Source organism: Juglans microcarpa x Juglans regia, chromosome 2D (assembly GCF_004785595.1).
Source record: "Juglans microcarpa x Juglans regia isolate MS1-56 chromosome 2D, Jm3101_v1.0, whole genome shotgun sequence".
NCBI lineage: Eukaryota > Viridiplantae > Streptophyta > Magnoliopsida > Fagales > Juglandaceae > Juglans > Juglans microcarpa x Juglans regia.
Window position 1 is genome coordinate 9447042 of NC_054596.1, and position 13542 is coordinate 9460583.

Consider the following 13542-nt stretch of genomic DNA (forward strand, 5'->3'; position numbering starts at 1 on the left):
ATATTATAATAATATTTTATTCAACTCATCTATAAACATCTCAACTCATCTCTAAATCCAAATAATTAAACAAAGCCTAACACATTTCCAACCATAAGAAGCAAACAAAGCCTCAATTAAATTTACTTCCCTATTAATATATTATAAGGAAATTTGGTTCCCCATTATAAACGCTCAGACCTTGAGAATGGAGATGTTCTTCCACTCGACCTAAGCCTAACCCAAATTACAATTTGTAGTTCACAGCCGGAACCTATGATTATTGTGACGATTTTGACGTAAATATTTTTCCTGAGTTTCTACAATATCAACATAAAGACTTGAATACTTGAAAACTTTCAGATATGCCACCACAATCCTGGTCTACTAAAGGGTGCGAAAGCTACAAATATAATTGCATATTAAGAAGCATAAGGCAACTCCATACATGTAATTTATCAATAGCACAATCCTCTATCAAAGAAAATTCACTGAAGGTGATAGAATAAGTTGCAGCTCTGAATCCCTAGGGAAGCATCATCCATACATTATTTGACAATCCGGACTTCAAACAAGTCCGTTCTTAAGAGATGTATTCTAGACTGCAATCTTAAACTTGAGTCAAACGAGGTTTCATGAAATACTAGCACCACATATTACTCTTCTTCAGCTTCTCCATCAGAAATGGTTTACTAAGTTTGCAATAGTGGCAATTGATTTACCCAACCATTACTCTTTTGCAGCATCAGCCTCAGCAGCAGGAGTTTCCTCAGTGATAACAGCTGCACTTTCTGATGGACCATCTTCAGCAGGCTTAGCAACATCGCGATCAGTAGATTCTGCATGTTCACCGGTCGGTGCCCCATCAGTCACTGGAACAGACTTGACGGTTCCAACCTTAACATACTTGCTCATAAACTTGTATTCCCAGTCCTGCAAAGCCTCGACTTCAAAAGGACCAAGACCGGTTATATCCCCCGTCAGATCTTTCTCTTCAAAAGACATTTTTGCAAGAGCTCTGCTAGCATCCTTTCCAGCAAACAATGCATAAGGTCCACCTGGTCCATAAAACATCCTGCCAGGAAGATCGATCGAGGTGATCAAATTAAAAGCCTCCCTAAATATTGAATTTGAAAAGAAACACAGAAAAGATAATTCCCAACATTGTCCTTTATAAAACAGTAGTCACAGAACAATATTTGTATCCCGATACAGAAAATTACAAGCCTGCAATGACCTCATAAACAATCAACAAAAACAAGCAGTTACTTTTGATTGTTAACAGCGTAAACCCTGGTGATGTTTGGTAGTAGGTAATAGTGTTAAGTTTCACAATAAACTCACAGATGAATTGCCGAAGTGGATCTTAAGCCTAGCATGTAGAAAAAGCAGAAAAGGTTTGTGAAAACAAATTTAGGAAACCAATAAGGCAACATGCCAACCCCTCCCTGCCTCAAGGCAGTGCCACTCCAATTTGAGCTACGAGGTTCATCATGGACTACAGATCCTTCTCTCATCTAGTTTGCTGTATCAAACTATGAACACACTTTTCTGTGAATACAACACACATATTGTTTATGTCATTGGCTAGCACGATGTTAATCCAAATCTACACGAAATTCTGTAATGGAAAAGAAATTAGAAAAATATGGAAAGTAAAGGCAAGCTAATTGCAAACATTAATAGGGAAAATCTATTTTAAAATTCTGTTATTGTTTTTAGACAACCGAATTACCACACCAAGAAGTCGAATCATACGTAAGATCCGATGGATCATAAAGCACAAAAAAACTAAATAAAATTTATTTAACAAGCCCGTCTGACTTCATAAGAACCTAGAGGTAACAATTCAACAACGAGCTAAGACTACGTTCGTGGAAATAAGTATACTTTTCTACAAGTAAATGTGCGTATTCATGGAGAATCACGACATACTAAAAAGAAAACCCAAAAATAAAATCCCCTTTTATGTGCGCGTGTACGTGTATGTGTATGAGAGATGGAGAGAAAGAGAGCTAACAACATGACCTTTTTACATGCTTACCAAAATAAAAGGCCTTTTTATGCACCCAAAAGAAAATCCAACACACCCCCACTACACCACAAAAAAAAGTTCCACAATTTTACATACCCAAGAATCCCAAAGATCCGTATCACTCTAACCGAGTTGATTACATATTCAATACTACAAACCCAGATGCTAACTTTACCTGCTCTGCGACACATCGTAGATCTGGCCCTTGATGGCCATGAGCAAAGGCTTCTGGGGGTCGGATCCATCGTACTGCTTGAGGTCATCCTCGGAGATCTCTCCGAGCTGCACCGGAGGCGGCGGAGGCTCTGACGGCTGCTCGTACTCCCTAGACCTCTGATGATGGTCGGAAGACCCAAACAGACCCGATATCACGTAGTATACAGCGAAGAAAAGAGCGGTAACCGTGAAGAAGGTCGCCGGAGAGAGCCCCGTGTAGACTGGGATCGCCTCCTTCAGTGTCTCCCACAGTTCCAGAGCCATAATGGTTTTGGGTTGATTTTCAGCGGATGAGAGAGACCCGGGGGACAGGACGAAGAGACAAACAATGCGTAGCTTATATAAAATTATAAAAAGACCGAGTTTTGGGGTCCAAAGATAAATTCTCAGTCTTTGGGGGGTTCCTCTGTATAAAACTTCTTACTTGCATCTTTTCTCTTCTTCTGTCTGTTTTTGGAGATAAGAAGATTCCACAACATACTAGAATCTAGATGGTATAAAATTAAAAAAGTCCTAGTTTTGGGGTCCAAAGATAAATTCTCAGTCTTTGGGGGGTTCTGTTCTAAAACTTCTCGCTTACTTTCTACACCATTTCCATGTTTTTTTGGAGATAAAAAGATGAGTAGAGACGGGGACTTTCCTGTGTAATTGTCCTCATGTTTTAGTTGTTATTACATTTTTGTCCGGTAATTCTCAACTATTTTGTTACATCTTTGTTTTTCTTTTATTCTACTTTTATTACATAAATTAAGGGAGAGGATTGTGAAGAGCCTAATAGCTTTGTATTAGAGGGGAATTGATTAGTTGTATTTGGATTGCATCTCTATATATTTGAATAAAAAGGAAGTATGTCCTATTTAACAAAGAAACGACGTTCGAAGCATCTCACAAAAATAAATTTAAAAATTGATATGATTTGATATAGTAAATCAAATCTATTTTTTAGTATAAAAAAATTCACATTTGACATACTACATTAAAGTATATTATTTGTGAATTTATTTTGAGGGAGATTCTCTTATAGATGAAACATTTTTTCTTTATTTAAATAAGAATTTTCTGATGGCACAATCAACAATTGATTAACCATCCGACGTAATTCTTATAATTTTTGTTTGTAATGTGTTAAGTTTCAACCTCGTGAAATGTAATATAAACTAAAAGAGAAGGTGTAATCTGTCACAAAACGAGTATATTATTTGAGGAAATTTTCCGAGTGTGTAAGGTATCAAGTTACATTTAAAATAATCATAAGAAATCTGTTGATGACAATAATCTATGTGATCTCTTTCTTGACTATAAGTCCCCTCAGACATGATTTTGACAAAAATAGTTATTTATACAAGTATAACAATGTGTGACACTCTCCACACAATCCAAATGAGGATTTATGCAGTTGCCTGTCGACAAAACCAAAGGAAGAGTAGTTGGGGCTGATGAGGATCGGAGAGGTCGGTAGAGAGATGGTAGGTAAAGATGTCAAACGTGGCAGTGGCAGGAACAAACAGGTACTGAAAATCTTCCTCCAGCTTTCTGCAAGAATAAAATTACAGTGCTAGAAAATAAATCAGTGAATCGCTGCACACCTTTCCTCTTTTGTTGTTGCACTTTGGGTAGTTCATTTTATTTGACGAGGACCAGTTTTTGGAGTGAAAATAACTCGGCTTCCCGTGAAGATCCAAACTTGTTTTGTGCACATTTTAATAAATAATTCTATTTAAATCTTTATATACTACACATTACACTTATTTTAATTTTTTTTTTTATTTTTCTTATAACAAATACGTGATGTATGGATGATAAATAGAACAATTAAAATAGTTTAACAAGAATAAAAGATAATATTAAAATATGTAAAATATGTAGGGTGAGATGATGAGTAGCCTCTCTCTCTTTTTAATATCATAACCAAGCCAATGAAGCCATTATTTAAGCCACAGCCACAGCATGCCAAAGAAGTCATTTTACATGACTTGAAACTTCTATTTTTCTAATGCAAGTATGGCACTAATTTCAGATATCATTTTAGAAAAAAAATGCTTCAACAATTTAAATCAAACCCTATTTTGACTTTCAAAACTATTGATGAGGAAAACTTGACTATATTGCTGTAAATACAATTATTTATCAAGGTTTGTGCAGTTTAAATCTAATTGACAGTTTAATAATCTTAAAAACATCGGTCAGATTAAGCAGCTATGATAGTTCATAACATCCACGACCCCAGAAACCTCTCTCTCTCTCCCCATACTTTTCTTTAAAATATATATAAATATATATATAAAGGTCTTACCTTATTCTGCAGGCAGCGATAATAGACTGAAACGTTGGACAGGATCATCAATGACATAAGCTTTGGGCGCACCTACCAAGAAGATTGACCAGCACAAGCACAACTTATTAAGATATCGTTTATATTTAAAATTCATATTAATTTATCTCAACTCATCTCATCTTATTATTATAATTTTTTTAAATTCTTATATAAAATATAATAAACAATTCAATTTTTTAAATTTTAAAATAATTTTTTTAAAATTTTTATATAAAATATAATATATAATTTAATTTTTATTTTACTATTTACAAATCATCTCAACTCATTTATGAATCAAAACCACTCCGAAAATTACCTAAAGTGCAAATCGGAGATTACAAGTTCTCCTGACCAATGCCAGGAGCAAACCCAGCAGAACCCTTTTTGGGTAGCATATTTTCCCATCCTATCCATTAAGATCCTAAAATGGATTCTTTAAGCTACGACCAAAATAGGCCACTGTTCCTGCCCTGAGAGGATGCACTTATTTATTTATTTATTTTTTTTGGGATAAAACATACTCATTTCATTAATAACAGATATTATAATTTTGACCTCAAATATACATAACAAGCTAACTCCAACATTAATAACTCCTCAATATACAATTGTCACTAATATGGTCTAGAATATACAATTGTGACTAACATGATCTAGCTCATATTACAAACCTCTACAGACTACCATCTGAAAGACAACACAACTCTGTCCAAGATAGAATTTACAAATCTCATACTCTGTTTAAGACGGAGTAGAGGACCTACTCTATAGACAAAAAGTCTAAGAGACACACTCTATGAACAAAAGTCCAAAAGACTATTTGTTTTTTTGTTTTTATTTTTCCAAAACAAAAGACATAATATAAATTAAAGATACAATGGAGAAAACGAATTACATTTTAGAAAGACAGAGAACTGCATTTTTAACCTTGGAGAAAAAAGACAAACAAAGTGACTATGATGGTGCGTGAGAGTCACGCGCCACCCTGGGAGTATGACAGTCAGTCAGGTCTAAAGTAAACGGTGGTCTTGAATCCAAAAAAACTGCACATGGTGGCAAAAGAGCACACTTCGCAATGGTGCATGGATTTCACGTGCCCACTTTGGACCGCGCAACACCGTTCAGCGAAATTCTTCGCTTGTCTGAAAGATCGGCGCCTTGGATAACTTGCAGTAAGGCGCATGGTGGTCGCCGGATGCCAGAGAGTAGCAGATCGGCCTTCCGCCATACTTAGCCCTGAAAAAACAACCAAAAAAAGAAAAGGAAAGAAGAAAACTAGATTGGAGATGGAGTAGGAAGGAGGGAGGTTTTGATTTGGTAGTGATTTCTAGAGAGAATGAGTCTCTCTCTCTAAAGCTAGGGCCCGGTTCCCCACACTCAAGCCCGTCCAGCACATTAGTCGTCTTTGTAAAAGTTTGGTCTTAGGAAGTCTTCAATTCCTGGTAGGATGCACTTGAAAAGATGTATTATCCGAGAGCGGATGTCCCCCCACAATAATCTCATAGAAGCGACAACTACACGATACTCAAAAAAAGGGCGCTCTAAGCATAGTCCAAGCATATCTATATGCAGCATGTATACGTATATATGTGTGTGAGTACATGTATAACCAACTTTGCTTTCCTCATACTACCCTTAAGGGCCTTATCGATATTATATTCGATCTCTCACAATCTGCAACAATCACGAAAGATCCGTTCTTTATGAATCTTCTTTCAAAATATGAGGTCATGATTGGCATATGTAAACAAAAATGCGGTGCTGTAAAAACAAACAAGCAAAGGCAGAACATCATTGCTACCTTGAATCCTTCCAGAGACAACAAAGTCAGTAATTCGCCACTTCTTCGTAATTGCTCGGTGTGGGTGACCAAAATTGAGAATCACATTCTAAGACGAACTCAACATATATATACACTGGTAATGCCATAACTATGTAACCCCTCTCCCAAAACAAGCAGATTGTGTATCAAAACCCCAAAACCAACCTCCCACCCTCCCTAATCCACTGAGCTGGAGCTTTAATAACACAAGACCACAATGACAGCTTTCATTTGCATTTATTCAGTGACATTTTATTCTGTTTCTAGCATAAAAGCATTACAATCACTGAAGGAGAGGGTCAAACACTACCCTTGAGAATTCGTGGAACTATGATTCTGCAAGCTCTAATCAAAGAGCAAGAGAGCTCACCTCATCTGCTTTCCAAAGCCCTTCCTCATACTTGTACCACCTCATGAGTCCTTCGTCATTTTTCGTTCGCTGGCACATAATGCATGAATCTTTCATGCATGTTAAAAATTCACGTAACTGAGAAGCCCTTCTGCGGATAGATTCATCAATTTCTCTAACAACTCTTTTAGATGCAGGAGGTGGAAGGACTTCTATCAGAAGGCAATGCGATATGTTAAGCACCTCTAGGTGTTGCAAACCATCCAAAATTATTATCAGAGCATCTTTATATACAACTGAGCATCGGAGACTTAGGACCTTCAATTTTGGAAGAAATGCAGCTAGTGTAGAAGCAAATAAAACATCAAAAGGACCCATAATCTTCAGTTTATTAAAGTACTTGCAGTTCTTGGAAATCTCCTCCATGAGGTATGGGGGATTTGCTATCTTAGGCATTGTCAGGGATTCAAGATCTTTCCATGTGCCAATGGCCTTGCATATTCCAGTTTTTTTTATTCTGTTCCAAGCCGGCAGAACAAGCCGTCTTAGCCTTGGGCACCTGCAATATAGGTAGTGGTTACTTCTCAATTCAACACTAGTCATTGATATAAACATATGAAAACATTTTATAATATGTAGCCACAAAGCAACTATCACTATACAGTTCAATATTCCATCCATCATGACAATAAGAAGCATGGTCAGCAAATCAGCCATCCCCCCCCCCCCCCCCCCCCCCCAAAAAAAAAAAAAGAAGAAAAAGAAACTACTCTTCAATATTCCAATACATCTTATTCATAAAAAAAAAAAAAAATACATATATATCCCAATACATCTTCAGTGGCATTTTGTTCAATGACACTTAAGGCATGCAGGAAGAGCTCGTGTGGGTACAGCAGGATTTGAAAAAGGAATTGATTGTGATTTTGAACCTGCTCTTTCAATGACTCCTCTTAACTAAGGCATGATGTATAATTCTTGAAGTTGGAATCAATTTCATTTCATCAAACATGCCTTTTTAAAGAAACCTTAAAATATTCCAATTCCAAAACACCAATATTAATGGAATTACCTTTCAGCAGTGTAAGTCAACTGATCATCGCTCACGTATAGGTTGAAATGGAAAATCAAGGTTGTTATGTTTCCCTTGCTGAGACTCAAAGAAATCTTCAACAGACGAGTTAGTATCTTATCAGAACGGCTATCAACATAAACATATGGATCTAATTGGATTATTATGAAATTGGATTTCAACATTGATAAATCAAGTGTTTTCCAAAGCAGAGGATCGCAGCAAGCCATACGCCATGCACTGCAGACATGAGCAATGCCTGAAGTTAGCTCAAAGATGTTGAAGGACTGGAAAATCTTCACCAAAACATCAGTGTCCAGGTCCTCCCATCTCCTCGCAATAGAGTAACCGTCTTCCATTTCAGCAGCTTCTCAAATTTCTTTTATGGATTTTTAATGTGTCCAAGTTTCTACATGAAAACAAGTATATGGAGTCAATATAAACGTAAAATTTGTAGAATTATAATAATTGTACATAAAGATAATTCATTCATGATAACATTAAAGAGAGAAGAAAAGGCCAAGTAGACAATGACAGGCATTGTGAGCATCAGTTTGTTTTCATAACTTCAATTGGCAAACAAATCCCAAAAACTTTTGTGGGTGGAAAAATGGCCACAAAGAAGATTGCAATAAACACCTAGCCTAGAAATAGACTAGAATTGTTTGTTCTGCAGTTTGCAGTGCAGAATATAAAAAATCAAATATCACTTAAGGGAATATTATACTTTACACACTAAATAAACATTTCTTTTGCAGTATGGCCATAATCTATCAAAGTGTCACATCACCCACAAATTACCACTTCTTTTGCAATTAATTACATATTACCAATCATATAGGAGATCAACAAAAATCAAATATCTGTTCACAAAAGAGAGCCAAAAAAATATGCAGCCAATGACAAAGTATATTTCACATCAACATTCATATGAAAATGCGTAGAACGACAAATGAAATTAGTAAGAATATAAATGATACTAACGCACCTCTTACATAATCAGGTTTCAACAGACAACTAATCACCCATTCTGTTTCTTAAATAAACACTTGTGCTGTATCAAATCTCTAAGTCTAAATAAACAATCTTTATTAAATTATGTGCAAGTAGGATTCATAAAGCAGATAATATTCTAATAAACAATCTTTATTGAAAAAATTATGTGCAAGTAGGATTCATAGAGCAGCTAATAGCTCTAGCACAAATGCCCCCCCCCCCCCCCAACAAAACAAATAATGGGATGGAGGCTGAGGTTGTCTCAAAGAAAATGCAAAATAAGAGGAATGGTAACTATGATCTATGCTATCTGAGAGATATAAGGCCATAAATAATATAACGATTTCAGAGAGGTTGCTATAAAAAGATGAGGGCAAAAGAAGATGAAGGGATACAGAATGAAAAGGTATAACCTATAGAATAGCTTAAGACTTTCAAGTGAGAAAATAATAATGCTAGAACCTAGTCAAGCCCATTTAACATGTATTTGCCTCAGTAGAGCCAATTAGCTGCCCCTCTCAGTAATGGGATGGAAGGTGATGTTGTGGATTAAAAAGAAAAAAAAAAAAAAAAAGGAAAAAAAGGAACAGTAACAACTAAGATCTGTGGTTAAGTGTGAGATATAAGGGTATAAAGAAAATAGAAATCTCCAACAACAAATAACAGAAGACCAGGGGATACAGAACAAAAAGGTATGGTACATAGAATAGCTCCAGACATCTAAGCGAGGAAATAACAAACATGAAGTAGATTAAAAAAAAGTTGCTAGTGATTCGAACATCCACAAAATTTTCACCGGGCAGATAGTAGTTCCTTCTAGTTTAAGAAGTAGCTTGAAAGCAAGAATTGTAGTTGGGGGAAAAATACCAACAGTATCTCAGTGCCTGAATCTGAAGTAAATAAGTTATACTCATCGAGAATTAAACATTCAACAAATCAAAACCGAAAATCCAACAAATCCTACAAAGGTGGATTACAAATCATGCAATAACATAAATACTGTAACATGTTCTGATGAACACGGTGACCAAAATTGTGCAAAAGCCATGTGAGCAGATGTGTGAATGATCGTGGGGAACAGGGAGCTAGGTGGTACATGTATTGTGAGGTGGCTAAGAAATATGCAGAATGGATAAGTGGTATTAGCTTCTATTTACTGTGAGTGCAAGTGGTAGTTTTTAGTGCCTTAAGTGTTGTTGATCTCTTTTCATACAGTGTATTAATAGGTAATGTGGTTGTGGTCATTTTAGGTTGTGATTTGAGTTTTGTAAGAAATTACTCCCACCCAAAGTAGAGATTATCCGGTGTAAATTTTTTCAATTGAGACCTATCAATATTGGAGCATGAAAACTAACAAGAAGCAAATTGAGAAAGCTTGGAGGCTGATGTGAGTGAGCTACGTGAGGAGATTCCCCGATAGGAAATAAATACGGACAGTGTTTTAATGCAGCGAGAAATCTGAGGCTATGACCATAAATGCAGATTCTCTCAGATTTTTCTAATTGAATGTAATTCATCGAGTGAACCCAATATTCAAATTGAAGAAAAAAGAAAATCAATGAATAGTGAGCACTTGGGAAGAGGTTGATTGCCTTCGACAGCAGTTTTTCAAGCTTGAACTTACACGCAGTTCCTATTCAGGAGGTGAATGATAGGTTCCAATGAATAAGATGACCAAAAAGTGCAGTGACCAAAATCGTGCAAAGACATGAGAAAACTTGTGAGGTGGAGCAGTTGTGAATGACCGGGGAATGGGGAATTACATGGTACATGTGATATGAGGTGGCTAAAAAATACGCAGTTATGGATAGGTAGTGTATTTTATACTTACTATGTGTGCAGGGACTAATTATTATATAGTCAAAGAACAAGTATTTCCATCATATCACAATATGTCATATCATTAAAAATTAGTACTTATGTAAACAATTTTAAAAGGCATAGCATTTTATGATAGGTCGAGAGTCCGACGCCATCTATACTTCAGGAGTACCTAATAATTTTCTGTTTAAAAGGTGATAGTTTCTTAAGCAAGTTACATTATGCTAATGTACTGTTGTATAACTGCATCCAGATGTAGCAATAGTCAATCGGGGTGTGTTTCCAACAAAATAATGCAAGTTGTGTTTGGAATTTTTGTATGAGGTTACTCCCACCCGAAGTGGAGATTGTACGGTAAAAAGTTTTTTCAGTTATTAGCATACTCAAATTGTTACCTATGATATTACTGCCCACACACATAAACAGAGTAGAAGAAATGAACTTTGAGAGACGCACGTCTCATAATAGTTTTTGTAACTGCCAAGAACCCAAGAATTAAATCAACTGACAAAGTAAAAGAGTAATTATCAAGCATAAGCAAGATCTAGAAGTTGTACATCTGAATTGGACAATTCAACTTCGTGACCACTGTAAACTCCAAAAATTCCCAAAAGAAGCCACAATTATAAGTTTTCAATCCCAAAACACTTCTGGGTTTCAAGTTATCCAATCAGATCTTCCTATCCTGATCCAACATCCACCCTCTACATAAGACCACTCATACACACGTACACGCAAACATATATAAACCCATATTTGAAGAAACGAAAAGTTAAGGGACAGAGACGGACCTTCATTCAAACATTGTATGTTGCACTTCTCGATCAGATGCGTGTTCTGGGCGTCGGACTGATTTGGATTTGGAAGTCAATGAGATATTTTTATTTGGAAAAAAGCTACTCTTCCCGCTGGTAGTTTTTTTTTTTTTTTTATTTATTTATTTATTTTTTTTTTTTTTACTTAACGATTAAGTATGGCTCTTAAAAAGAAAAACTTAAAAATAAAGGGAGTACCGCTGGGTTTTTTTTTTTTTTTTTTTTTTTTTTTTTTTTTCGGTTTTCTTCGTCTGCGGTCTGCTCAAGAAACGGAGAGAGAAATGCGGATTCCTAGCCGAGAGTTTTACTAAAACAGCCCTGGCAGTTTAGACGAACTCCCTCAAGAACCGGTCAGCTTGACTATTGACATGCCAGTGACGGCGAGTGACACTGACCCTATATCAATGTTTTGAATATGTATCGGAAGACGAATCGGTTAAGATATTAAAATGTAATATTTTAATATTAATATTATTTTATATACTATTTTTAGATAGTTGATATATAAATATATATATATATAAATTATAAATAATTTAATCTAAATTGGAGGTCAAAAAATAAGTTTGTAATTTAAAAAAATGAAAAAAAATAAAAACAAAATTGAAGGCCGAAATATCGGCTGGTACCGACCGAAATTGAGGCCGATACGAGCCGAAATTGAGGTCGGTACGATCAGTACGGCCGGTATTTAGACCGATACGAAACGTATATGGTACCTGTACCGGCCCAGCAGCCGGTACGAAAAATATCGATCATACCGGCCAGTACGATACGAAACTGAAAACAGTGTTCTAGAAATAGAAATGCTTTGGATTCCAAATGAGTTTTTTTTTCCTCCTTTATTTTTTTAAAAAATGTTTATGATGATTAAAAAAATACATGAAAAAAATAAAAAAGTGATGCACTATTCAGTAAACTCATTCGGACCACTTTTTTGGTGGCTGTAGCAGAGCTCCTCTAGAAATCCTAAAGAGTGGTTTGGATTTAGAGATAAGTTGATATGATTTGTGAATAGTAGAATAAAAGTTAAATTATTTATTATATTTTGTATGAAAATTTAAGAAAGTTATTTTGAAATTTGAAAAAGTTAAATTGCTTATTATATTTTGTGTGAAAATTTGAGAAAGTTATAATGATAAGATGATATGAGTTGAAATGAATTGAGGTGAGTTTTGAATCTAATCAAATTAGTGAGTAGATTCCTCTCCGACTAAGATTCATGGGATTTCCCAATTTTAAAGGGATTTTTTTTTTTAACCGGAATGTGGGACAGTTTGAAATTTTGAATTGGAAAATACTATTTCCACAGAAATTTTCGAATTTCTACCGAATTGTATTTTATTTAGTGATTAAGAAAGTATTTTTAAATGAATTTGTAATTTTTTTGTATTTTTTAAAAATGTTTAAAGTGTTTAAAAAAATGATTGAAAAAAAAGCAAAAAAAAAAAAGTTTGCCTTTCGGTGAGATCCTCTGTGGCTGTAGCAGGCTCCTTTTGAAATTAGGATGGTGCTACTAGCGAGGCCACCGAAACAGCCACAAAATACGTAAAAGAAAAATTATTATTTTTAAATTATTTTTTTAACTTTTTAAAATTTATTAAATATTTTTTAAAAAATAATAAAAATCAGAAATTCATTTTAAAATCCTTACTTAAGAATTAAGTAAAAAAAATAAAAATTTAAAATTTTCAATCGGTGGCCACCACCTTTGAGAAAAGCATTTCCCTTGAATTTAATAGTAAAAAAATGCGGTCTCTGTACATTTTGTTTTTGCACAATTTGATTATTTAGCTTGTAGAGATGGGAACAATGAATTAAAATGAGATGATATGATTTGAAATAAAATATTATTTTTTAATATTATTATTATTTTAAGATTTGAAAAAGTTAAATTATTTATTATATTTTGTAAAAAAAATTAAAATAATTAAATTATATAAATTGAGATAAATTAAGAATACTTTTACATCCAAACCGAGCCTTAAAAATTCTTATTCTTCGAACTTAAAAAAAGTGATCCGACCACTGCCATTTTATATAATTTTAAACAGTATTATCTAATTGTTATCCATTGCCATTTTATTGTTAAATGGTGTTGAAATTCGAGAGAAATAATA

At 34.8% G+C, this 13542-nt stretch overlaps 2 protein-coding genes across 2 annotated transcripts; both read right to left on the reverse strand.

The window, feature by feature from the left end:
- Positions 1 to 454: 454 nt before the first annotated feature.
- On the reverse strand, positions 455 to 2610 carry LOC121248432 (membrane steroid-binding protein 1). The gene is made up of 2 exons (XM_041146904.1): positions 2190 to 2610; positions 455 to 1054 (listed from the first exon to the last, which is right to left on the reverse strand). Exons 1-2 carry the CDS (start codon positions 2492 to 2494, stop codon positions 709 to 711), a joined length of 651 nt encoding a protein of 216 aa, XP_041002838.1. The 5' UTR covers positions 2495 to 2610; the 3' UTR covers positions 455 to 708.
- A 3719-nt stretch (positions 2611 to 6329) lies between these two features.
- LOC121248435 (F-box/LRR-repeat protein At3g48880) lies at positions 6330 to 11714 on the reverse strand. The gene is made up of 3 exons (XM_041146906.1): positions 11399 to 11714; positions 7791 to 8199; positions 6330 to 7277 (listed from the first exon to the last, which is right to left on the reverse strand). Exons 2-3 carry the CDS (start codon positions 8147 to 8149, stop codon positions 6719 to 6721), a joined length of 918 nt encoding a protein of 305 aa, XP_041002840.1. The 5' UTR covers positions 8150 to 8199; positions 11399 to 11714; the 3' UTR covers positions 6330 to 6718.
- Between the last annotated feature and the right edge of the window lie 1828 nt (positions 11715 to 13542).

What these genes read in the sequence shown, in the direction of transcription:
- LOC121248432 (XM_041146904.1), bottom strand. Translation starts at nt 2,494, where the DNA reads ATGGCTCTGGAACTGTGGGAGACACTGAAGGAGGCGATCCCAGTCTAC. An exon ending in TACGATGTGTCGCAGAGCAG is followed by an intron (nt 1,055 to 2,189) that starts GTAAAGTTAGCA and finishes TCTTCCTGGCAG; the next exon opens with GATGTTTTATGGACCAGGTG.
- LOC121248435 (XM_041146906.1), bottom strand. Translation starts at nt 8,149, where the DNA reads ATGGAAGACGGTTACTCTATTGCGAGGAGATGGGAGGACCTGGACACT. An exon ending in TTGACTTACACTGCTGAAAG is followed by an intron (nt 7,278 to 7,790) that starts GTAATTCCATTA and finishes CCTATATTGCAG; the next exon opens with GTGCCCAAGGCTAAGACGGC.